Source organism: Arvicola amphibius, chromosome 2 (genome assembly GCF_903992535.2).
Source record: "Arvicola amphibius chromosome 2, mArvAmp1.2, whole genome shotgun sequence".
NCBI classification, from domain to species: domain Eukaryota; kingdom Metazoa; phylum Chordata; class Mammalia; order Rodentia; family Cricetidae; genus Arvicola; species Arvicola amphibius.
Window position 1 is genome coordinate 50,814,777 of NC_052048.2, and position 25,489 is coordinate 50,840,265.

The 25,489-nt window shown below is 44.4% G+C and overlaps 1 protein-coding gene across 1 annotated transcript; it reads right to left on the minus strand.

Annotated features, from left to right (window-relative positions):
- Nucleotides 1–2,172: 2,172 nt before the first annotated feature.
- Arl6ip5 (ADP ribosylation factor like GTPase 6 interacting protein 5) lies at nucleotides 2,173–24,357 on the minus strand. The gene is made up of 3 exons (XM_038320705.2): nucleotides 24,123–24,357; nucleotides 6,412–6,629; nucleotides 2,173–3,152 (listed from the first exon to the last, which is right to left on the minus strand). The coding sequence occupies exons 1-3, from the start codon at nucleotides 24,296–24,298 to the stop codon at nucleotides 2,980–2,982; spliced, it is 567 nt and encodes a 188-aa protein (XP_038176633.1). The 5' UTR covers nucleotides 24,299–24,357; the 3' UTR covers nucleotides 2,173–2,979.
- Nucleotides 24,358–25,489: the final 1,132 nt, after the last annotated feature.

The following is a 25,489-nucleotide window of genomic DNA, read 5'->3' on the forward strand; positions in this document are numbered from 1 at the left end:
AACTCTCACTTTGCTATTGCTTTCTTCTGGGAAATACTAAATCTGACAGACGTGTTATAACTGTTGGTTATACTCCCACTCCCACCCTTCTCTCCTTCCATCCTCTCTGTTGTCATCCACTGCATGGCATCTTAAATGGAATAAACCATGTTGCAAACTCCGTGACTGTGAGGGGTGAAGTGAATGCCTGGGCCTTGTGCAGCTTCGGAATAAAGGACCCTTTGCTAGTTCTCCGGAGAGCCAGAGAAACCTCAGGTCTCACCTTACTGTTGCATGTCTCGCTGCTCTAACCAAATACCCTACCAAAGCAACTCAAGGAAGGAAGGGCTCACTTTGGTTCATGGTTTGAGGGTGTAGTCCATCATGAAGGGGAAGACATGGCGGCAGGAGTCTGAGGCAGCTGGTCACACTGGTCACAGGAGGCAGAGGGAGATAGATGCGGTATTCAGTAATCTCCTCCTGTGATAGTAGTGATCCTCTTCAGTCTGGCACCCAAAGCTATGAATGGTACTATCCACATCTAGTTTAATCTCTCTGGAAGGTTCCCCCAAAGACATGCCCAGAAATGAGTACCCTAGGTAAATCTAAATCCAGTTAAACTGTCAGTGAAAACTAATTACCATAGCCTGCTGACTCGGCTCAGCGTTCTCCCTGTGGACTCCACTGGTGTCTTGAAGTATACTTCTAAAGGAAGCATATCTACAGCATTAAATATCCCACCCTAGCCGGGCGGTGGTGGCACATGCCTTTAATCCCAGCACTCGGGAGGCAGAGGCAGGCAGATCTCTGTGAGTTCAAGACCAGCTGGTCTACAAGAGTTAGCTCCAGGACAGGCTCTAAAGCTGCAGAGAAACCCTGTCTCGAAAAAACCAAAAAAAAAAAAAAAAAAAAAGTAAATATCCCACCCTTTGCTTCAAGATGCTCCACTTAGTGGACTAGTCCACTCTCTTCCCTCTTGATAGAACATCCTCCTACACACGCCATGTATAGGTCCTCTCCAACTTTTCCATAGGAAAACCCGAGACATCCCACCATCCATGAAGTCCAATTTCCCAACCATGTGGTAGATTCTATCTCCTCTGCAGAAACATTCTGGACATCTCCAAGCCTTATCCTTCCCCCACTTCCCGGTTCCCACAGTTCTTAGTTAGATGCACAGAACCTGAGATACTGTAAGAAGTTTTCCCAGGCTAGCATCAAGTTTCTTAGATATTTAACACATTGGCATGCATTGACTAAAGTTTCACTAAAATGCTTTTGATACATTTTATTCTTCCTATTTGGTTAATGCCACAGATTCCAAACCCTGTCTGAAGTTCTGAGCTAAAGATAAGGCTTCAGATTGACTGAGACTAAAACACAAGACATCAAAGCAGCCAAAATGGTCGCGGATTATTTAAAACACACAGAGGGACTCTTTGGAAAGACCACCAGTTCCTTTTTCAATGAGAGGGAAACCTAAATGTTTTCTATTTCACCTGTGAAATCACTAAACCGGCAAACACCCATTTCTCATTAACTCTTCTAAACAGATGAACGACGACGGGATGGGTGGGATGAGATTCATATGCTCACACCATTCTAACGCTTCTATTTCTACAAGTGCATGGCCGCCACAGTTGCTGTCTGCAACTTCGTGAGTGACAGGAGCTGTTTAAACTCTTGCCATGGTCCTCTAGGGAAGATGCGCAGGATCAAAAGATAACGAATTAATAAGATACACACTCTCATCTATTTAAAAACCAAACATCTGGGGCTGGAGAGATGGCTCAGAGGTTAAGAGCATTTCCTGCTTTTCAGAGTGCCTCAGTTCTGTTCCCAGAACCCATATCAAGCAACTCACAACCACCTGGTATGTCCAGCGCTAGGGGTTCGATGGATTCTTCTGGCCTCTGTGGGCCCTGTATGCACGTGGCATTCACACTCATCCACACAAACTAAAATAATAAAAACAAATGTGCAAAAAATCTAAACAAAAGCTGAGAGCTTGTGGTGCATGTCTTTAATCCCAACACTCAAGAGGAAAAGGCAAGTGGATCTCTGAGTTCTAGGCCAGCCTGGTCTACAAAGTGAGTTCCAGGACAGCCAAGGCTACACAGAAAAATCCTGTTTGGGAAAACCACCCGACTTCCCCCTCCCCCAAAAAACAACAACAACAAAAAATCTAAATAATTGAAACATTATCTTGGACACCTTTTATTCACTGTAGTAACAAACGTGTCATATAAACAACTCAAGTTTGGTTTTACTTATTTATTTTTTAACAAGTCAAGAATAATGGAAGTTACAGAGCTGTAACTACCCCTCCACCCCCACCCCAAGAGGATGACATTTAGTTTGCAAGAAATACCTTCCGGTGAAAGCGTATTACTACCCTTTTAAAAAGTTTACAAAATTTTAACAAAACGTTGTCCTAAACAGCTAACTTCATATTTGTAAACAAAATATAAACAACTGGCTGATCCAGTTTCCACCGCACATCAAACAGGCGCCAAAGGGATAGAGATCACCTCTGATTCTAAAACAAGAAAGATAATACCGCTACCCTAACATACCCAACACATCATAGCCATAGGGGATTTTGGAGGGGATGTCAGACAGGGCTAGAAACAGACGGACACACGCATCCTCTACTGTGACTGACTTTTCACTTATTCAGTATTGTCTCCAGATGCTACTATGGCTGTTCCCCTACAATAGAATAGTACCGCTGCTGTCCAGCCGGCAATTATCTTTCAAAAACCCACTGGAAGCTTCAGACATAATGGGACAGTGGGTCTGTATTTTTGTGGTTTCCGAGGCCCTTCCTTGGGTCATAGTGGAGATCTTAGCAGGTGGGCGTGTGCATGCATGATGCCATGGAGAGCTGGATGGTAAGACGTGCACCTTCTGTTTCAAAACCACAGACAGAAAACGGGTCTGAGCAAGGGAAAAGTGCAACTGGATTCCTGCTGCAGCCCCATCACCAGGCTGGAGGGTTTACTCCCTAGCTTTGCTGATGTAGTCGGCGAATTTGGTGATGCTCTCTTCCTGCTGTTCCAAGGCATCCAGGATAATGCCCATTGGCGTCTTCTTCAAACCTATTCCCTCCATTTTATTTTCCAGCTTGTTCTTGAGGTTTCGAAGTCTCAGGGATGCGTGGATGAACATCACTGAAAGAAATGACAGCATCAAAGAGAGAATTCCCTTTACATTTTTTTTGTTTTTAATTATGTAAAAAAAATAAAACTACTGTTGTTTTTGTGGTTATGTGTACACATGTCTGTGCCTATGGGTTTATGAATATGAGTGCAGGTGCCTGCAGAGGTCAAAGGCATCAAGTCTCCATGGAGCTGGAATTATATGTGGTTGTGGGTTAACCAGTATGCACATGTTGTCAACTGAATCATTTTTCTGGCCCTACTTTTTTAGGTTTTAAAAATCACATCTATCTATCTATCTATCTATCTATCTATCTATCTATCTATCTATTATCTATCATATTGCTCAAGAAACTGTGGAAGTAAAAGGCCAATTCCTTCCACCCTATGGGTGTGTAGAACCAAACTCAGGTCCTCTATACTCTGGACACTGAGCCATTTCTCCCGCCCAACACAGGACCCCTCCTCACTGCTCACACATATAGTAAGCTGTCTCTTTTAGCTGTCTGGTCTGCTTGCCTTGCTGATCCAGGCTTTTAGAGGTTACCCAGACTTTATGTAAAGCTCCTTGTCAAGCCACACGCATTGCTTTGTGTGTGGAAGAAAACATGGTTGTCCCTTAGAAGAGCCCTGATCCGGCAGCCACAGTCTTTCCTCCCCACTGAAACCCCCACCTTCCAAACGTTACTTAAATAACATAACTTTCAACATAACTGTCTACCGACACAATTCCAACCTAAACATGATTCCAATTACCCAAAGTTTCCCACGAAGGACTTTTTTTTTGCATTCTGGTTTTATCTGTACATCATTCCCTCAATGCCGGAATTCAGGTGAACCCCACTTTAAGGTGCCTCCAAAGAGGCATGCTTTGTAAAGTATCCTCAAGATGACCTGACATTGTTTACTATGAAACGGATGCCATGGTCCTTCCTTGTGGATCTCTTGTCTCAGCACTTTAAGGGAACGAACTAGAGAATCGCTATTTTAAGACACACTATGTGATCTGATAGTCATTTTTCCATGCACGTACAAAGCACCCAAAGAACCTGTTAAACAGGGCCAGGGAGTTGAAGAGGTGGCTCAGTGGGTAGAGGTGCCTGCCTCCAAGCCTGCTGAACTGAGTTTGATCCCCATGAATTGCATAGTGGAAGGAGTTGTCCTCTATGTTCACAGTTTCTTAAGAAAGATAGAGATGGATAGATAGATAGATAGATAGATAGATAGATAGATAGATAGATAGATAGATAGATGCAATTTTTAAAAATTAAAAAGAAGACCAGGAAAATAACTCAAGAGACAAGGTGAGAGCACTGGAGTTGGGTCTTTGGGACCCATATAAAAACTAGGTAGGTATGGCAGTCAGCCTGCAACCCCAGCACTAAGAAGGCAGAAACAGAGAATCAGGACAAAACAGCTCGATAGAGTAGCCAACTGTTTCACAAGGGCCCTTGCCTCAAATAAAGTGGAGAGCAAAGGAGGAAGACTCCTGATGTCAGCTCTGGGACTGCATGCTCATCCTTCCACACAGGGAAGCACAAGGATGCACATGCATACACACATGCACTCCATAATAAATACAGATATAAAAAGAACCTACTCTAGGCAAATCCCCACACTACACTCTGCACAATTCAGGGGAAGACTAGAGGTTCCTGGCCAGTTCTGACCTTTAGAGACACAAGTGACCCACAGAACCAGGCTCTCCAAAGGATATGGCTCAGAAAAATGTATTTTTAAAATGTGTCTGGACAGATGATCCTCATATATCTGAGTTTGGAAATGAATGCAGCTTACTTGGGATAACTAACCACACTATGAATCTGGAAAGAGAAACTGAAGCTCCCAACTTTATGATATATTTCATTACTCAGGCTGTTTCAGGCTCATAGGCAGAAAGGGGACTATAGTTAACAAGCAGTGTGTTTAAGTGGAACTGTTCCAGCACTAACTTCCAGTATAATAAGGAAAATCTGGGGAAATTTTCCCAAAGTTTGAATTTACTGGTTGAAATAGTATGTGCTGCAAAATATTAGTTTAAGATGTGTTACATTCATTTATGCTGTGGATCATTTGTTTAATGATGCAAAGATGTGTTGCATTCTTTTATGTTGCATTTGTTAAACTCTGTAAAGCTGGGTTACTTTGCCTGCCTAAAACACCTGATTGGCCTAATAAATAGTGGATTAGCCAATAGGTAGGCAGGAGAGAGAAATAGGTGGGGCTGGCATACAGAGAGAATAAATAGGAGAAATCTAGAGGGGGGGAGGAGCAAGAAAAAGAGGAGAGGAGGATGCAAGGGGCCAGCCCTACAAACACACAGCCAGCCATAGATTAAGAAGGAAAGAAAGATTATAGAATAAAGAAAGGTAAAATGCTCAAAGGTAAAATGTAGTAAAAGGGAAACAGGATAAATTAAGTTAGAAAAGCTGGCTAGAAACAAGTCAAGCTAAGGCTGGGCATTCATAAGCAAGAATAAGTCTCCATATATTTATTTGGGATCTAGGTGGCAGGCCCCCATAGAGAAAAAAGAAACCAACTACAAGTGTGTGTAACAAAGTTTAGGATTCATCTGTAAATAGTCTTAGTTTGATCTGACAAGATCGCACATGATTTTATCTGCTAGAATAGATGCACAGGTGAAACATTTCAAATGTAAAGGGACATTTTCTTATTGCCAACTACACCAGCATTTCAGCCAGATTTGTGCTGCTGAGATCTGAATTGGATCTTTATTTCATTTCATACTGTTTGAGGTCTTAGAAAATAAAGCTATTTAGAAAATATATAGTTCACCAGAATCATAGTATTTAGTGTTTATACTGTGGTCCAGTTATTTATTTTCAGACATATTTTTTGTATGAGTGTGTGTGTGTGTGTGTGTGTGTGTGTGTGAGTGTTTGTAGGTATGTGTGCATACCACATGAATGCCTAGTGCCTGCAGAGATCAGGAGAAGGTCTCAGATCCTCTGCAACTGGAGTTATGGATAGTTGTGAGCCACCATGCAGATAACGTGCAGGCTGTACCAGTTCTTGTCATGTGATTAGGATTTGCATTTGTTTTGGTTATTGATGTCTCTCTGTAAGAACAGCTGACACATTGCAAGTGCCCACATGTATTTATGGAAACAAGCAGCTACTAGGCTTTCGTGTGCTTTTTGGAAGATTCTGATACTGTATTAGATATACCAAGAGGTTATGCAATGCCTGTTGGCCAACTATGTCTACACTTATATTAATGACGTGTGAAAAAGAAAACAGGTTTACTTACACAACAAAGGAAAAGTGATGCCAAACACAAAGACCATGACACCGCCGAACATGGATATGAGGAAGTAGCTGGCCAACATGACCACCATCACGAAAGTTGTGGGGTACTGCTTCTTCATTCGGCGGAGGATGTCTTTATTGTGCGCTGCCCACACAAACCCTGTGAATACCAGCACCACAATGATTCCTCCAAGGATCATGTTGAAGGGGCTCAGAAACCTGGGATGTGGGGACAAAGAGAGATCGACTCAGCAGCAGGTACAGCATGGGGAGAGGAGAGGAGTGAGACTCATGAGTACTGACTGAGTATTTCGTCAACACGGGAACTTGAAAGCCCTTAACTTAGAGACGTAGACAGGACTGACTGATTCTAAATAGAGAAACAGCCTTAGTGGTTAGAAAATGGTAACACGTATAGCCAGGTATATTGACCCACACAATCCTAGTACTTGGGAGGCTGAGGCAGGAGGATCGCAAGTTCAAGGCTAGCTTCAGCCACTTAACAAGACTCTGTCTCAAAACAAACAAGACAACAACAATAAAACCCAAAGCCAAAACAGAAGGCAAAAAAAGAGGAGGGAAGAAAAGATGATCATCAGCAGCAACAAAGAAAAGGATGGAGCTAAGATGTAAAGATCACCACAGGCAGCCTGATGCCTACCAGACTTGCTAGTGTATCTTCCTAGTGCCCCACAATTTGAAGACCACATCTTCTTATAGATGTGCTGTGCTTAGCTTTCATACATCCTGGGTACTACCTACCACGCACCAATTGTTTTGTTGTTTCTATTTATTTTCTGGGAGTAAGTAGTTCAGCCTTAATAGGAATAATGGATGAATGAACTCATCTATTCACGATAGATAAATGTAGAGTAGAGGTTATACAATGGCCTCCATGAGCGAGCACCCTGTCTACAGTCAGATTTCTGTTGGGACTCTACAGAGTTTATTAGAGTATTTATTTGAATCCTTATTTAAAAAACAAACAAATAAAACAACAAAACAATGCACAAAGCAGAATCCAATGACCCTGGACCCACCTTGCACTGTGCAACCAACCCAGCAGCTGGAAGGCTTCTTCCATGAGGTTGAACAAAAACTTTCTACGGAGCCCAGTCTTGCCTGCCCACTACTGCTTCCTTGACATGGAAGCCTAAAGAAGCTGCCGCTGGCCTTGGTTTTTCTAACACATGATCCAAATCACTGCCTGACACAATCTAATCATTCTGTTCCACAGAAACATCGGTATCTATGATTTCTGACACCAAACGTCCTCAATTGATCGTTCCAGAGGCCCCAAGTATCCTCGACATAGGTTGTCAACTCCGAATTCCAAATGGAGAGCCTCTACATTCACTGGTCCATGAGACAGAGGTCTTCGTCATGGAACAGCCGTCACCGACTCTGGATAATGCAGAGAGCACTATGGAGAAAAAGTAATTTACCATAGCTATTTTGTAAATGAAAAGAACCCAGCGTGTAGTTTTCTACCTTTCTGTCCTTTGTTTTAGAGACGGAGTCTCACTATGCAGCCTGATATTGTGGTCTGAGTGAGAATGGCTCCCACAGGCTCATATGTTTGAACACTTGGTTCCTAATTGTTGGGATTGACTGGGAAGGATTCAGAAGTATGATCTTGTTGGAGGAGGTACGTCAGTAGGTTGTGGGATTTGGGATTTCAAACATCTCCTGCCATTCCTAGTGTGCCCCCTCTGCTTTCTGTTTGCCAAACCAAATACGAGCTCTCAGCGGTTCTTCCTGCCATGACTTTGCTTTGCCACCATGAACTCTACTGCTCTGAAACGATAAATCCAATTAAATAATTTCTTTTGCAAGTTGCCTTCATCATGGTGTTTTATCACAGTTGTAGAAAAGCAACTAAGACACCCAGGTCGACCTCAAACCTATGGTCCTCCTGCCATTACAGATGTGCACCACTGATTCCAACTGAAAATCCCTTTACAGTTAGCTCTGATTCTGCCCACTGAATCACACACTATTTTGAGTAGAAAGTGAAAATGTCTTATCCTTGCTGTCAGGGTTCTGGAATTAATGTGAAACTGCTTTTGAAAAAAAAAGCAAACAATTGCTGAGCATGGTGGCGCACACCTTTAATCCCAGCACTCAGGAGGCAGAGTCAGATGTATCTCTATGAGTTCAAGACCAGCCTGGTCTACAATGTCAGTTCCAGGCTAGCCAGGACTACATAGTGAGATCCTGCCTTTCAAACAAAAGAGAGAGGCAGTGGGGGAGTGAACAACAAGAGAATTAAACAATGCTAAGAGTGTGTGATGTAGTTTATACATAGCCTATAACGCTTGTGAATGCTGACCTGGGACTAGCTACTGTCCTGGGCCAGTCCCACCTCAGAGCACAGCTGCTTTAACCTCTGTTGCCTTCAAGCAGGACTGTTAGCTTCTCAGGAAAGCACAACAAGCCCTAGGTACAAAATTTGGATGCCAGCTTAGGAAAATGGTCATGCTGGGCCCCTTCTGACTCAGGGCAAGATCATACTGCCTCAGTGCCAGCTGTTCCTAGCCACAATAAGCTCCAACCCCAACTATTCCAGGACATTGAAACACTGCCTGACTGCCCGCAGAGGAATTCCCCTTCCAGCATAAAAAGCAGTCCCTCCGAATGGCTGTGTGCAGATGGACTCTCTCTACTGCCTTGCCCTCTGTGGATGGACCGCGTGTATCTAATGAACTATGCTTCTTCCCTCTTTTGTCTTCAGAGGATCCATTCCCACCAGTGCCATCCCTGGTAGGACAATAACAGTTGCATATTTCACTCAAAGTCCTTGACAACACTGAGACCCTCCAAGCTTTATAAGTGTTCAGCAAGGATTTTACCAACTGAGCCATGGCCCCAGATCGTTCTATGTACAAGTGTGTGCTATTGGGGATTAAAGTCAGGGCATGGTAGGCAAATGTTGTGCCATTAAGCTATATCCTCACACTGTTGTTTTTGTTATCTTGTTTGGTTGGGTTTTCTTTTTTTTTTGCGGGGGGGGGGGATTTCACCATCTCACCACGTTGCCCAGGTTAGCCTTGAACTCTATCTTCCTACCTTTGCTTCCCCAGTAGTTGGGATTACAGATATGTACTACCAGGTCTGTTTTATCACTTGCATATTATTTTCTAGCCAAAAATAAAAAAAAACTACACATACACACACAAAAAAAATTTAAAATCAGAAGCTTCTCAGTCCACAGTTCGGGCTTAGCACTCTCTTAGCATCTAATAGCGTTACTGGGACTTGAGTTCATACACCACCTTGAGGTTTTTCCTTCTTTACCGCAACCTTGTCTTCCTGCTGTCTGCACTCTGTGTGCCAGTTTGTACCATCTGACCTCCTCCAAGTTCTCAACACTCAGCTCACAGGCGGTTCTGTCTTGCTTGCTCTCCCCCCTCCCTCCCAGTTCCAAGTCACCTAAAGTGACTCAGCCTCTGTATTATTATTTGAGTTTATAATTTCATTTGGGTTATTGTCTTCTGATACAACCTCAGATTTGATTTTTGTTTGCTGTTGGAGATAGGGTCTCACATAGCACAGGTTAACTGAAGCTCACTGTGTAGCTGAGGATGACCTTAAATTCCAGATCCTCCTGCCTCTATCTCCCAAGAGGTGTGATTAAGAGTACATGATACAATAGCCCAATTCCTAACCTGAGAAAGTCAATAGTTTTACAGGCCAGAAGAAAGGCAGAATCAGGTAATGCAAAAAGTATATCCTCTTGAAAAAGCCTTGCATCAGAGGCCTGGGAACTTTCACAGATGAACAAAATCTCATTCCTAATACCAAAAGAGAGAAAGTCTGGGAGAAATTAGACCAAAGGACTTCAGTAGTCATGGTGGGTAGGGGCATCTTGGGTTGTTTCTCTTTCCTTCATCCTCTCATCGTCTTCCCTTCTTCCTTCTTTTGTGTGTATGTATTTTTGTGACAGACTCTAGCTACATAGCCTAGCTGGCCTTTAATTCATGGCAATCCTTCAGCCTCAGCCTTCCAAGTGTTGGGATTACAGGTATGAGCCACCAAGCCTACCATTTGATTTTATATTTCTCAATTACCTTATGCTACTTAGAGAACTAACAATACCTGACATTTTAAAAAAGGAAACATAGACCCTCATAAAGCCATTCTTTTCATCTAGGACCCACTCAAGTGTTTCTGGGCTGCAAAACAAAGACAAAAACTAACAGAAAGACCTAGAATGGAGGGCCAGGAAATGGCATGCTTGATGCACAAGCTGAGAAAACGAGCTTGGCCCCAGGAACCACAAAAAAAAGCCAGGTGTGGAGGTGTGCACTTGTAATACCAGAACAGGGGAGGTAGACACAGGCAGATCCCTGGGACTCAATGACCTTCCCAGTGCTCAGAGAGAGACCTTGTCTCAAAAACAAGGTGAGTGGTGGGGAGAGAGACTAGGATGAAAGGCTGAAACTGAAAACTCTCGCAGACTAAACTGCAAAGGGGAGCTGGGCAGTCTGCAGCAAAGTACCAAAGATTCTTCTAGAACACTCATTAAAATAATAATTTACAGGACATAAAATAAAATTTCCATAAAGTTTTTTTTTTGTCTATTTTTACTTTCGACAAGTAAAGCAGATTTCTAAACCGAATATGTAAATAAAGCCTGGGATGAAAAGGAATGGAAAATCCAGGGCCAATTCAAATAATTCCCCACTTGCTCTTCACCTGTTCCTGTAGCTCTGGCTCAAAGGAAAAGAAGCAAGGACTCCTATAGAACTGGTTTTACCTTGCAACATGCCCAGCCACAAACTATAATTAGAAAGCAGCTCAGTTCCAAGCTGATGGGGAAAAAAAGAAAACAAAGTTCTTGGGAGAAGAAATGATTTTATTCCATATTCTGAGTACATGCAATTGTGTTCTGAAAATCAGTAAAATTTGTGCTATGGAGATGCCCAGGTAGCCACTTATACTTGTAACAAAATGACACACGGGCACACATGAAACACACACACAGAGACACCACACAAACTAACTACATTTTCTGATGAGTGTAAGAATCTGGGAAGCAGTTGTTGTCTGAGATGCCAGCGGTTGGGCTGTTAGTCACACCAGTAAAGAAAAAATCCAGGAGCTTTTTTTAAAGAGTGGTTTCAATAAACATGATACTCATCTTTCACGAGGCTCTGATGGGTGTGGGCTTATTACTGGTTAGCCATGAATAACAAGAAGCAGGGAGGAAAAGAGAGAAAGTTCTGGAAGGTGATGGAGGAGTGAAGGAGGGGAGACAGAAAATTTGAGATACTGTTCTTTGTAGAACACAACCTAATTATGCAAGTTAAAAATATTAAATAGGCTTGCGATTTTGAGATAAATGTATGCATATAAATTACCCCATTCTACTAATTAATAAACCTTCTCCTGTAGTGGGGTTATTCTTGGTTGTAAAAACCTTCAGAAAGCCACTGCGACTTTCTAAAGCCGTCTCGAAGACTGAATCAATTCGATCCCACTCTGCAGTATGAGACAAAGCTGTGGTCCAAAGAACTGAAAAAGAATAGCCACGGGATCTAGGGAGGAAGGACGGGGGGGGGGGGGGGGGTCCACAATACAACCATCCTGTGGCTAGCACCTTAATGCAGTCAAGGACTTAACCCCTCCACTCTAAGCAGCTTTATGCTTCCACTTGAAGTCAACAACTACGGTATCCCTCCACAAGGCTATTCCTCTCTGAGAGAAGGTGGCAGAGGGGTAGCTCAGTGGGTCGGCACTTGCCTGGTGTGTGTACATGGAGGGGAAAGGGAGAGAGGTCTGAAGGAAGGTGGGTTTGTGGGGAACTACGCCCCAGACCTGCTGCTGTGACTGGGCTGACCGGCTCTGCAGAGTCAGCGGGAAAGAGGAAAATTTCCACCCTATCACTGTGTTCCAGGGCTAGGAGGGTCTTGAAAACCCCCACAGTTCACAAAGAAGCCAACTAAGGACTAAAGGCAGTATGTGAATGTGCTCAAGGCCACCAACTGCAGAGCTGCCAGTGCAATTAACTAAAGCAGAGGGTTCGGAGCAGCATAAGGAACATTTGGTAAATTCTGTCACACCAAGCAGAACCCACAAGGAGGAAACAGCCTCGCGCCTGACTTCTAACTTGGAAGCTGCTTTTGAAGAGCAGTCCCAATGCAAACTTGTACAACCACTTTGGAAATCAGTGTGGCAGTTCTCAGAAAACTGGGAATCACCCAACCTCAGGATCCAGCAATTCCACTCGGGAATATACCGAAAAGATGCTTAATCATACTACAAGAGCATTTGTTCAACTATGTTCATAGCAGCATTATTTGTAATAGCCAGAACCTGGAAACAACCTAGATGCCCCTCAACTGAAGAATGGATAAAAAAGTGTGGCACAAATACACATTAGAGTACTACTCAGCAGTAAAAAAACAATGACATCTTGAATTTTGCATGCAAATGGATGGAATTAGAAAACATCATCTTGAGTGAGGTAACCCAGACCCCCCAAAATGAATATGAACCTTCATCCAACAACAGATGGGAACAGAGGCAATGACCCACATCGGAGCACTCGACTGAACTCCCAAGATCCAGCTGAAGAGTGGAGGGAGTGAGAATATGAACAAGGAATTCAAGACCATGAGGGGTTCATCCACTGAGACAGTTTGCTTGAGCTAATGGGAGCTCACCAACTCCAACTGGACTGGGAGTGAACGAGCGTGGGCACAACCAAGCCCCTCTGAAGGGGGTTGACAGCTGGGGCAGACTGAGGGGCCACTGATAGTGACACTGGGATGTGTCTCTACTGCATATACCAGCTTCATGGGATCCTGTTCTCTTTGGATGTAAACTTTGCTCAACCTAAACGTAGTAGGGAGGGCCTTGGACTTTCCACAGGGCAGGGTGCATGGCACTCCCTTAGGGTTGGAGGGGTGGGGGGAGTGTTTGTGGAGGGAGACAGAGGGGACTGGCAGGAGGGGAGGGAGTGAGAATTTGGATTGGTATTTTTTTTTTAAGTAATAAAAAAAGGAAAAAAAAAAAGAAGAAGAGCAGTCCCAGAAGAATATGACTCACAGGGAAGAGGAGCAGAGGGGCTGTGACTCACAGGGCACTGCTCAGAGAAGTTGAGGTTTTCCTGTGGCTTGTGGCACTTAGGAATATACCCCTTCGCTTTCTTCTCATGGCCTTTATAGAACCAGCACTCTTGACCCCTTCTCCATGGCCTAGCTGCCTCTGGAGACCAGACTACTACACATAGTTGTACCAGGAATGGGTACCTGGGACAGGGAGCACGGCTATAGCGTGAGGTCCATGCTCTGGTCACCAACCTCAGCATTTGGCTTAGGCTGCATCTACTAGGGGTCACCTTTGATACATGACATGCAGCAATCCTCCCTGCCAGCTTCCTGATGCCATGTCCTGACTCTGCACTTATGCCCAGGCTTCCGGCAGTTGCTGGAGCTCACTCTACTTCCTGGGCAGCCACAGGCCTGTGCGGGAGCTGTTCTTTCTGCCCGATTCACTCCAGCCTTCTTTAAGTTCAGTTCAGTTGCCTTTTCTCAGCCTCTCCCAACAGCACACAGCACCATATGCCTCTTCCCGCAGCGCTCACCACAGTGGTAGCTTTACCATCTATGTGGGTGAAGACTGAATACATAGAAAGCTCCACAAGGAACAGAGATGTCACATTTTTGGCCCTAGCACCTAGCACAGTACATTTGATAAATGTGTCAATGAAAGGGGAAAAAAAAAGTAAGACACTTGCGCATTTTCACACCTTCATTATGTTCAGCGTATTTCTGTAGTCGTCGATTAAATTAAGGAGCATGAGATTAATAGAGACAAGACACTATTGTTCCTATTGTATACTAGATAGCACAGGGGATAGTTCCGGCCTTTGTTTCTGCGCAGAGCTTGCTAGAGGGACAAGTGAGAAAAGCACCACTGGGGAAAATTCATGCCCCTACGCAAAGGGAGAATGGACAAGGAAGAAAGGCAGTAGTGGCTGTCTGAGCCCCTGCAGACTGTGTGGCCAGCACAGCAGGGACAAAGGAGGGAGATTAATACACTATTGACCTCTCCTTTGGGGGTCCTTTCTGCTTCCTGTGACCACCCACCCAACAGTGCTCAGTGATTGTTTTGATTTCCCAACATGGCTTCTGTCCTGGCAAGAACTATTTCTATTTTTAATTCTTCATTTTAAAAATTACATTTATATATTTAGCGTGGGCATTCACCACGATACCGATGTGGAGGTCAGGAGACAACATTCGGGTGTCAGTTCTCCCCTCCCACCCAGATATCCAATTTAGGCTAGGAGATTTGTCTGCAAGTGCCACTACCACTGAGCCAGCATGCAAGAACTACACACACACACACACACACACACACACACACACACACGACTGTAAAGTGTAACTATCGGCTTTAGACACAAATTAGTCCTCAGTATATGTGATCATTATCTCCTGGATCACCAGGTGAAGGAGACTTAAGTTTAGGTGGAACAAAGGAAAGTTTAGGTGACATAGGATCCGGTCTATTTTGTCACAGGTCAAAGTGACATAAGCTTGGGTCTTCCCCTCCTGGCTGAATTAGCAAGACCCACAGAATTCACTGTATCCTGTGAACTTTGCACCATCGAACTGCGCACTCTCCATGCAGTCGGCATCTCAGTGTATTCCTAGCCAGACATACTTTGCTAGCCTCTTGTGTTTTGATTGGCATTTACTAAGCTACTTACTTATTTATTAGTATATGTATTAATTATGTGTATGCATTTTTGTGTGCACATGTATGCATACATGGAGGTCAAAGGTTGACATTAAGTGTCTTCCTCCATTGCTCTCTCTCTCTCTCTGTATTTTGTTTCATTTCTTTCAACACAGGGTTTCTCTATGCAGCCCTGGCTGTCCTGGAACTCACTCTGTAGACCAGGCTGGCCTCAAACTCACAGAGATCCGCTTGCCTCTGTCTGTTAAGTGCTGAGATTAAAGGCGTGCACAACCACCACCTGACTTCTATCTTTTTTTTTTTTTGAGACAAGATATTTTACTGACCACCAACTCGACTAGACTGGCCAACCAGCAGGCTCCACGGATCCTCCTGTCTCAGCCTCCCCAGGCTGTTTTTTTTAGGTTCAAACTCAGATCCTTATGTTCCCACAGCCAGCACTTCACCCACTGAGCCATTCCCCATACCCAGGACTGGTAAATTTACTTTCATTAGTTAATCAGTTGGACCTGAGTTAGAAATCAGAACTCAGCCGGGTGGTGGGGCACATGCCATTAATCCCAGAACTTGTGAGACAGAGGCAGGCGGATCTCTGTGAGTTTGAGGTCAGCCTGGTCTATAAAGCTAGTTCAGGTCAGGATAAGCACCAAAATTAGAGAAAACCTATCTCGAACCCCCCTCTCCCCAAAAAAGTGAGAGAGAGAGAGGGGGGGGGGGAGAGGGAGATATGCGTGGTGTCACAGAACTCTAATCAGACTGGAGCGAGTCCTTTTAGACTTTTTGTGATGGAGAGTTTTTATGACCTACAGTGGTAGAGAGAATGGCATAATGATGCTCATATAATCATCACTGCCTCAACTCATGTTCCTTCCCACAGCCAGGAGCTTTTTGGAAGCGATAGAAGACGCTTGCTTGTTGACAAATTGGTCCTCCTGAATGCTATTAGGGGTGTGATTTTAGGCAAGGAACTTAGAATTATTGAACTATTGGTACACGGCAAGGGAAAGAGGTTGGATCTGACACATGCTAATAAGATTGGTGGCACTAAGTTATCTTCCCATAAGAGTGTCTTATTTACCTCACACTAACCTCCTCCTCTGCACTGCATCGGTGCGCTTGCTACTAATCCAGTTAGTAGAAGGAGCACCCAAAACGCTGTTTTCTACAGCAAATGGCCTTTCTGCACGCCAGAGAATGGAAGGGAAGGCCCAGACATGCGCCTATTCATCGCAAGGACCTAAAATCCTATCTATTTACAGTAAATGGCTGCTAAATGGGAGCCAAACTGCAGGCTTTATCTCTACTCAGAAGCTGCAAAAGTATTACCTGAACCGAGGCTGCATCAAGTGTAGGCCTTCTAATGATGAATAATAAAGGATAAAGCTCACCTGCCCCAAGGGAAAATAATATAATACAATATAATATAAAATGATACAATCCCAACATTGCCCAGAGTTCTGCAGGCCTAAATTGATTCACAGCCCCAACGCCTAAGAGACGTGCTGGGAATCCAGACTACACACATTATTTCACTTTACCTAGGAACCTTGTAATCCTTTCCCTAGTAAAAGGAAACTAAACCGCCAGCCAGCTGACAGAGACAGGGTGGGAGATTAATTCTTTTAATAAAAAACACGAGAAGGTGGCAGTAGCCGGGAAGCACACGCGATATACCTGATACCAAGGACGTTTAACAACAGGTCATTTTGCCTGCAGGGGACAGAAGCCATGGCCCTGTGCGTGTAAACCTTGCTCTCCCTCTGAGCTACACCCTCCGTTTAGATGAAGGATCTTTACATTCAACATCTGAACACGGACAGATCTCTTAAAGGTCTGCACACAGAAAGTACTTAAGACCCATGGGAAGAAAACTCTGCCCACTTGCACTGTTTTCCAGGGATGAAGTGTACTTACAGAAGCGTGGTGGGGCGGGTAGAATCTGGGAGGATCAGGTAGAGTGGGGATGCTGTATGCCTCGCTGCATCCTCAAGGGGTGAAACTAGACACCCAGTTTAATATTTGTTCAATGATAAGTGATGTGAGCGTGAGTGAATATTATCAGAACGCAATAACCCTGTAATAACCCTCACCATCCATATACTAGTGTTTCCCTTGGGAGAGACATGTGCCTATATCGTTGTGTCTTCCTTCCTTCCTTCCTTCCTTCCTTCCTTCCTTCCTTCCTTCCTTCCTTCTTTCCTTTCCTCCTTCCTTCCTTCTCTCTTCTCTCCTTTCCTTTCCTCTCCTCTTCCCTCCCCCCCTTTCTCTCTCTTTTCTGTGTAGCCCTGGCTGTCTTGGAACTCACTCTGTAGACCAGGCTGGTCTCAAACTCAGAGATCCTCCTGCCTCTGCCTCCCAAGTGCAGGGATTAAAGGTGTGCGCCACCACCACTAAGGTTGTGTATTTCTGGAGGCTTGGTTGCCTTGTATAAAAATTAATTCTGACCTTTTCAGCATTGTCTTACCACACCTCTAGACCTCAAACTCAGTAAAGGAATCATAACGTCCTATTGCTAAATGCCTCCCACTCTATGGAGTGAATGAATGACGTGACCCCACAAGAATCTCATCATAAAACTGCTGACTCTGACTAATTGTCTTTTTCAAATAATTTACTTTTATTTATGCACATTGGTGTTTTGCCTGCATGTATGTCTTTGTAAGGAGATCAAATCTTGGAGTTACAGAGAGTTGTTAGCCGCCATATGGGGTGCTTGGAATTTGAACCCAGGTCCTCTGCAAGAGCAGTCAGTGCTCTTAACCACTGAGCCATCTTTCCAGGTCCAAAATCTGACTAATCTTAAAGCATAAACGGACTACCATTTATTCGACTTGCAAATGACTATGAAAAGAATTGCTATTAGTTCCCATTTCATATCATTCTTAGCATTACTTGCACAAGTAGTATGAAAATAGTTTTAAAAAATCAGCAACAAATCCGTAAGCAAACAACTTGCCAGCATAAACTCACAACACACACAGGGCCAGTGAACAGGTAGAACAGGGACAGGCTTGTGAAAGGCTCACGGATAAATGGCAACAGACCATCTGAAAAAATTCCCGTCTTTGGTCTTACAGTCCTGCCTTTCACAATTAAACAAAGCAAAAGAACAACAAACCCGAAGATGATCAGGTTTACCTCATCAAAGCCAGGGGAAAGGACAGTAGCTGAAAGGGAGCAAGAACTTAAAAAATGCACCCCAAGGGCTATTTAGAGGCCAGCAGTGGGAGGACCCAGATGTCAAGCCTTTTCTTCCCACAGATGTTTAAATATATCCCATGCAGGGCACCCAGGAATTTCTCAGCTCTTTCTTCCCTCACCAACTGGCAACCAGTTCTTTCTCCTTGTAGCATGTTAAAAGCACAAACAGTGTGAGCATTCTTAATGCCAGATGCTGACAGCCATATGCCTTGGGCATTGACAGAGTCATACTTCTTTTGAAAAGATTTACCCTAATACTTTTTTTTTCCAAATCTATAATTACTAGCCTTCTAGAAACTTCTTGCCTGACCAGCCAGCAGCATAAAGTAGCAGCTGTTGATCCCACCCTCTTTTAACACTTCTACAGGCCAAACCATCAGGGCACAGAGTGACTCCAGCCAAGAAAACCTAGGCTCATTCACCCAGCAGTGACACCACGCTGTGTTAAGGTGGGGGCGGGGAATGTGAGCAAGTGCCTTGCAAGCAAGAGGAAGCATTTATGAGTTGCAAGTGCAGGGCGTGGTTGGTGACTCTGAGGCCACACCGGAAAATAGAAAACATGAGTTCTGATGTCAGGAAGGAATAAGGGAAGTTAGCATAGCATAGAAACGTAATCTTCAAATGCTCAGTTAAATCTGATTAAGCAGGAACTTTAGCCAATTTACTGTATGGTTTGACTGAAAAGCTATTTCACCTGCTAGTAATCGACCCAGCTACTATTAAAAGTTTGGGTTCCAGTTAGCAAGTTCCTATTACTCCTTGGCTCAGCGGCTTGAATAGATTTTCCAGTTCATATCTGTAGGCACTCCACCAAGCACTCAGAAATCCTCACCCACAGACAGAGAACAGCACAGGCAGAGCACTAAGGGTTCAAGGGCAATTAACTGTTGCCTGTGTTTTTTATTTGAAAAAAAAAAAGCAAAGACTTCCGTGGTGGTTTGGATGAGAGAGGCCCCTATAGGCTCAAATATTTGAATGCTTAGCTACCAGGGAGTAGAAATCTTTGAAAGGATTAGAAGGATTTAGGGATGTGACCTTGTTATAGGAAGTATGTCAGTGGGGGTGGATTTTGACACCTCAAAGCCCATGCCAGGCCTAGTCTTGTCTGTTTGTCCCTCCCTTCCCCTCTTCTGCAAGCCTGTGGGGTAGGGTGCAGCTCTCAGCTACTGCTCCAGAACCATGTGTGCTTTCCATGCCCCCCCCCCACCATGACGATAATGGACTGACCCTCTGAAACTGCAAGCCAAGCTCTCAATTAAACGTTTTCTTTTATAAGAGTTGCCTTGAAGTCAGGTGGTGGTGGTGGTGAACGCCTTTTAATCCTAGGCCTTGGGAGGCAGAGGCAGGTGGATGTCTGTGAGTTTGAGGCCAACCCGGTCTACAAAGTGAGTTCCAGGACAGCCATGGCTGGTACACAAAGAAACCCTGTCTCAAAAACCTTGAGAGAGAGAAAGAGAGAGAGAGAGAGAGAGAGAGAGAGAGAGAGAGAGAGAGAGAGAGAGAGAGAGAGAGAGAGAGTTGCCTTGGTCAATGGTGTCTCTTCACAGCAATAGAACATTGGCTAAGACAACTTCAGTTGAAGTATGTGATGTAAACATAGTATCTTAATGCATTGATGGCTCCTGTCATGGACGGGAAGATAGCTTCTGGGCTTTGATCTTTGACATCTTTCTCTTCTTGTGTGTCCATGTATACACAAAAGACTTTTGGGTAACAGGCAAGCTACAAGGACAGATGTGGGTTTCAGTTAACATGGGCAATGAGAGACACTGTGGCAGGGTTTGTCCTATAGGGTGAAACCAAAGCTGAGTCTTGCAGAAGTGGAAAAAGAGATCAGGGCTGGACTTTGACCACGGAAGTCACTAGTCTAAAGACGCTGCCTTTCTAAGCTGTCTGGTTGGAAACACTAACAGTGATAAGAAAGGAGTAACGTTTCATTGTAGCGAAACTGAGGAAGCTGGCACTGTTCTCAAGGCAGTACCTGTATAACACTGGTTAGTCCTCACAGCAGGCCCACGAGGTGGGCACTATAATTATTGTCATTGTGTAGCTGGTGAAGATGAGGCTGTGTGGTCATGCAGCTAGTAGCCGGCAGGTGAGATTCCAACACACTTAATTTGGCATCTAACTACTAACTTACACTACTCAAAGAGACAGACAAAAATAAAAAGTGTAAGAAGAGCTACAAGGCTGGGCGATGCACATCTGTGATCCTGGCACTCCAGAGCGGGAGCATCTTGAGTTCCAAGTCAGCTAGGAGGTACACTGTGAGACCCTGTTTAAAACAAACAAACAAACAACAACAACAAAAACCCAGAGGGGGGGAGGAGAAGTAGAGAGTGGGAGAAGGAGGGTGGAGAAAGGAGAGAGGAGGAAGAGGAAATGGAAGAAGAGAGAAAGAAAAGAAGGAAGAGACAGGGAAAGGTGGAGGGAAGAAGAGGAGGAGGAAGAAGACTAGCAGCCAGGAGCTAGCAGGATCTGAGGTGCACAGCGTACCTACTACATGGAAGGCATGGACTGAGTAAAACCATGGTTTTAGGATAAAGACCAAGCTTCCTCCTTCTCCTCCTTTTCTTTGGGAGAGGAAAGTCTTGTTACCCAGCATCAAACTCACTATCCTCCTGCCTCATCCTCTCTCTTACTGGGATTAAAAACAAAACAAAAAACAAATAAACAAACAAACAAAAAATCATGCACCACCATGCCTTGCTTGAAGACCTAACTTCTATCTCCAAGGCCTTCCTGAGCAGGACTCAGTCTAGACCTGTCTGTATCTTACTTCTCTTAATCTCCATCTTGGGCTAGTGCTTCCTAGTGTTCTGGAGCTACATCCCATCCTCCAATCTTCTCTCCCCTCATGCTGAAATCTGGAAAAACCAGCCCTTGTCTGTCCTCAGCCAAGCAAACTTGAAACACTAGAGTCATCCATTGTCCCCAGGGGGACTCCTGGCCACAGGGATGGACTCACTGGACAATCTTCACCCTAGGTAATGTGTCATATTTGCACATTTCATCGTGAGAAACTATCACCCACTAGCAGAGGGTCCTGATAAGCAGCTTCCAGCAGTGTCCAGACCCACCCATCCACTGTAGCACCCAAAGAAGACAGTGTTGTTTAGAATGGGGGATGTTCCAACAAGCTCCCTGACCCCAAAGGTATTGAATTTCTTCCTCCTTTCAGGCACTATAATTCTAAACCTCCTGACTCCTAGGGAAGATTCCACAGTAGTTAAAGAGACAAGCCCAGGTCTGTGGTTTTAAGTATGTCATTCAACTTCTCTGAGCATCTGGTTTAATAACAAAAATAATAATAGTTTAGCTATGGGGCCATATGACAGAATGCAAGAAAATACTTAAGAAAACGTAACACACAGTACTTAGCAAAGTACTTAGCACAGAGCCCTCAATACGTGTTTATTATTATTAATTATAAAGAAAGAAAATAAGAATTTGTGGGGAAAGCTAGAAAGTGTTTAGAGATTCACAGGAAAAAAAAAGGTTACAAGTCCAAATTTATGCTGGGATATAAAAAAAATTTCATATTTTACCAACTCATGGTTTTGGGTTTTTTTTTTTTTGTTTGTTTGTTTTTTTTGAGACAGGGTTTCTCTGTAGCTTTGGGGCCTGTCCTGGAACTAGCCCTTGTAGCCCTGGCTGGCCTGGACCTCATGGTTCAGTCTCTTGAGTGCTAACTAGGTATGAGCTACTCTGCCTTGCCTGGCTCTTTGCTAATCTTTAACAACAACAATAACAAATATTTTCCTCTTTCCCCTTCAAAGACACCACTAACAACTGAGACGTCTGTGTGGAATGAGAAGGGTCAAGACGCCCCGACTGCTTGGGTTAGTAGTGACCTGAGATCATAATGAAAGAGCCATATTTATTTAAAGAGCTGACTATGAAAATTGAATTCTATGAAGACCACAAGGTGGTCACTAGAGCCTGGGGCACATACTACCTTTGGGGGAGGGGAATTGTTTTCCTTGCATGTTTGATTGACCTATGTCAAAACTTTCTTTCTATTTAAGATAAGAAAATTCCTTCTGGGTGGTGGTGTATGCCTTTGATCCCAGCACTTCGGGAGGCCGAGGCAAGTGGATCTCTGTGAGTTTGAGGTCAGCCTTGTCTACAGAACTAGTTCCAGGACAGCTAGGGCTATTACACAGAGAAACCTTATCTTGAAAAACAGAGCAAAACAAAAATTAAAAAAAAAAAGAAAGAGAAAAAGACAAGAAAAAGAAAATTCCCCAGTAAACTATATAACCACAAAAGAGAAAGAAAAGAAAATGAAAGTAAGTCAGGATAGGTAAACCCATTGGACCCATTATTAGTTATTTTATTTTAAAAATATTTTTTCCACGCAGTTTTTCTTTAGGAAGAAGGACAGAGTTTTGGGCAGGCTTAGGAACAACTGCCTCAGGCCTTCTTATGGACTAATGGTTCCTCAGCTGCCAATTTAGTCAGAGTCCACCGGTGTCCTCTGCACACCAGGCCATCCCTAGAGTTGGCAGTTCCTTCAGTCACACACAGCAAGGATCCCACATGGAGCTTGCATTTGGGAACTGGCGCCCACTCTGAACCACGCCCGGGATGGGGAACCCTGCCAGTCTCCTCTGAGCTGTGCGAGTTTGCTCCTTTGGAGGCTCAGCAAATACCATGTGTCCCTGGGCCAGAGCTCAAGTCTGATTCATCTTGGTGTGCTCGGAACTTGGCACGGGGTCTGGTGCCCAGAGGTAGCTCAGTAAATAAAGCCAGCTAACCTCAGGCCCCAGCTAATCTCAGGCCAGTTTAAGCCACCACCTTCTCGCTCACCCCTTCCTATGCCCTCCAAGTGTGAGTCTCTCCTTTTCGTTTTATCTGGCAGCTTTGTCTCTCTTTGGATTTGTTCTGAAAGAGAACCCTCAGACAAGAACTTCTTTTACGACACGCGAGTTCTTAGTAAAGTCTTTTATTTAAATCCTGGTAAGAGACAATAAACAAGATGGTAAATATAACCACTTATTTTGTAAAAGGTGGGAGAATCATTTTTAAAGGATTAAACTACAAGGAAAGGCAGCGTCTAAGGAAACAGGTGCAGAAATGTGTGTGTGCTCTCAAGACCACATAGACCTTAGTTAACACACAGCAGTTCTTAATTATCAACCATTGAAAAAGACTTTCAGAGACGGATAAGACCCCAGGCTAAGGTGCAAAGCTAAAGTGACCACATCTGCCAATTTCTAGGAAGAAAAACAAAAACAAACAAACAACAACAAAACCTCCCACACTTGTCAGGGGCCTCATTCCCAGAGTCACCTCACAAGGGAAGATGCGCCACCAGGAGACTTGCACCCTCTGGAGCCTAAGCTCAGCTCTCCTGTACGGGGCGTTGCGGAAATTAAGCACAGAAGTCACTTAAACACCGCCCAGGGTCCACACCCTGTCACTCTGGGCTTTTCTAGGCAGCCCCAGGACAGGGTTACAACACCACATATTTCTTATTTTTAAAACCACACAGCGTGCAGGCATCTGAACTCGGCACGGAGGCGGGGAGGGGGTAACATTTATAGCCCCAAGTTCTCAGCTCTCCCCTCATCTTGTCCCTCCCAGGGTCCTAGTTAAGTCTCAGCCTCTGGAGCAGAAAAAGAATGGGACCCCAGACAGATGCGGCCTCGCCCCAAGAACAAGTTTCCACTGGCTACTTCCCGAGACCCAGGGCAGGCGCTCTGCGTGGACCTAGTCTTGCATCTCGTGGTGTTGTCCCCGGAGTCGCTGCGTCCCCACCGCGGACAGGTGCCCCGGGAGGGAGACCCCACTTACCCCACGACCGAAATCATCATGGCAGCCACCACCAGGTAGTTGGTCTGGTAATAAAGCAGATTGCTCACTACACGGTTGTTCCATTTGGAAATGTCCCTGAAGTCCGGCCGGGCGAAGCGATCAGAGCCCGGGAAGAAATCGTCCCAGGCACGGAGCGGGGCGAGAGCCACCTCCATGTTCCTCTCTTTCCAGTGCTTCGCCTCCGGAATCTGGAGGAGGCGGCAACGACAACCTAGATGGGTGAAAGAGGACAGCGGCTCCTTTGGATTGGCCCTGAGGTTAGAGCACCGCAAGGCCCAGGAAATTAGGCTCGGGCGGGTGGATTTGCCTGTCGGTGATTGGCTAGAAGTGGTTAGTTTCAGAAATGGCCTTCTACTGAGCAAAGGACCAAAAGTAGAACAGAGTACTGACAGAAAGTAACCAGAGGAAATCCCCTGCCTGAAAGTGGTGTCAGTTCTCTCTCTGGCAGTTTGAATATAAACCATCTCTTTTTAGACGCCTTTTGTGAGTGGCCAACGTAGGACTGTGTGTTCTCTGCCTGGGAGGGAGAAAAAAGACAGCTGTTCAGATGTCAATCTAAGTGGAATGGAATGGAATGGAAGACGACCTCAGAGCTACTCGAAGTCCAGTATTGCTAAGCTCTCCACATATGCATGCAATTCTCATGAGTCACTTTGTGTGAAATCAGGCTGGAAAAATGGGAGCAAGGGTTTGATTGAATTGAACGGCTGACTCTGGCTTCACCTTTTTCTTGACTCTCCATTTTTGCTGTAATAGACAATCAAATAGATACTGGATGACTCCACTTTCGGCTGAGTGTGCTCTTAGCTTCAAAGCAAACAACTGCCTGTAGTGGTCCATGTTTCTGGGTAGAATCATGAATTCTACACCAAAAAGTTTTCTTAGGTTTATTCCAATATTAAACCAATAACATTTACTTAAGAAAACAGTGTCTTTTTTAAAAAATTATTTTAAAAATTATGGGTGTGAATATGTGCACATATGAATGGAGTCCAGAAAAGGCCATTGGACCCCCTGGAGTTATAGGTGCTATTAGCTACTCAGTGAGGGTGCTGGGAACTGAACTCAGGTACTCTGCAGGAACCCTATAGGACCTTAACCAAGCCAGCTCTCAGTCCAAGCACACACAGATCTTAATAGATAAGGAGAGGTTTTCATCCTACCCCAAAGCTATATTGGTGACCACTGTTTTTCTTCAAAGGCTCATTTTTTTGTCCCACTCCTCCTTGCTGGTAAGGTATTTGGTGGTAGGATAACTTCCTAATCCCCACCTTATTTAAAGTAAATAAGATCTCATTTTGTAGCCGTAGCTGGCCAGGCACTCTCTATGTAGGCCAGGCTAGCCT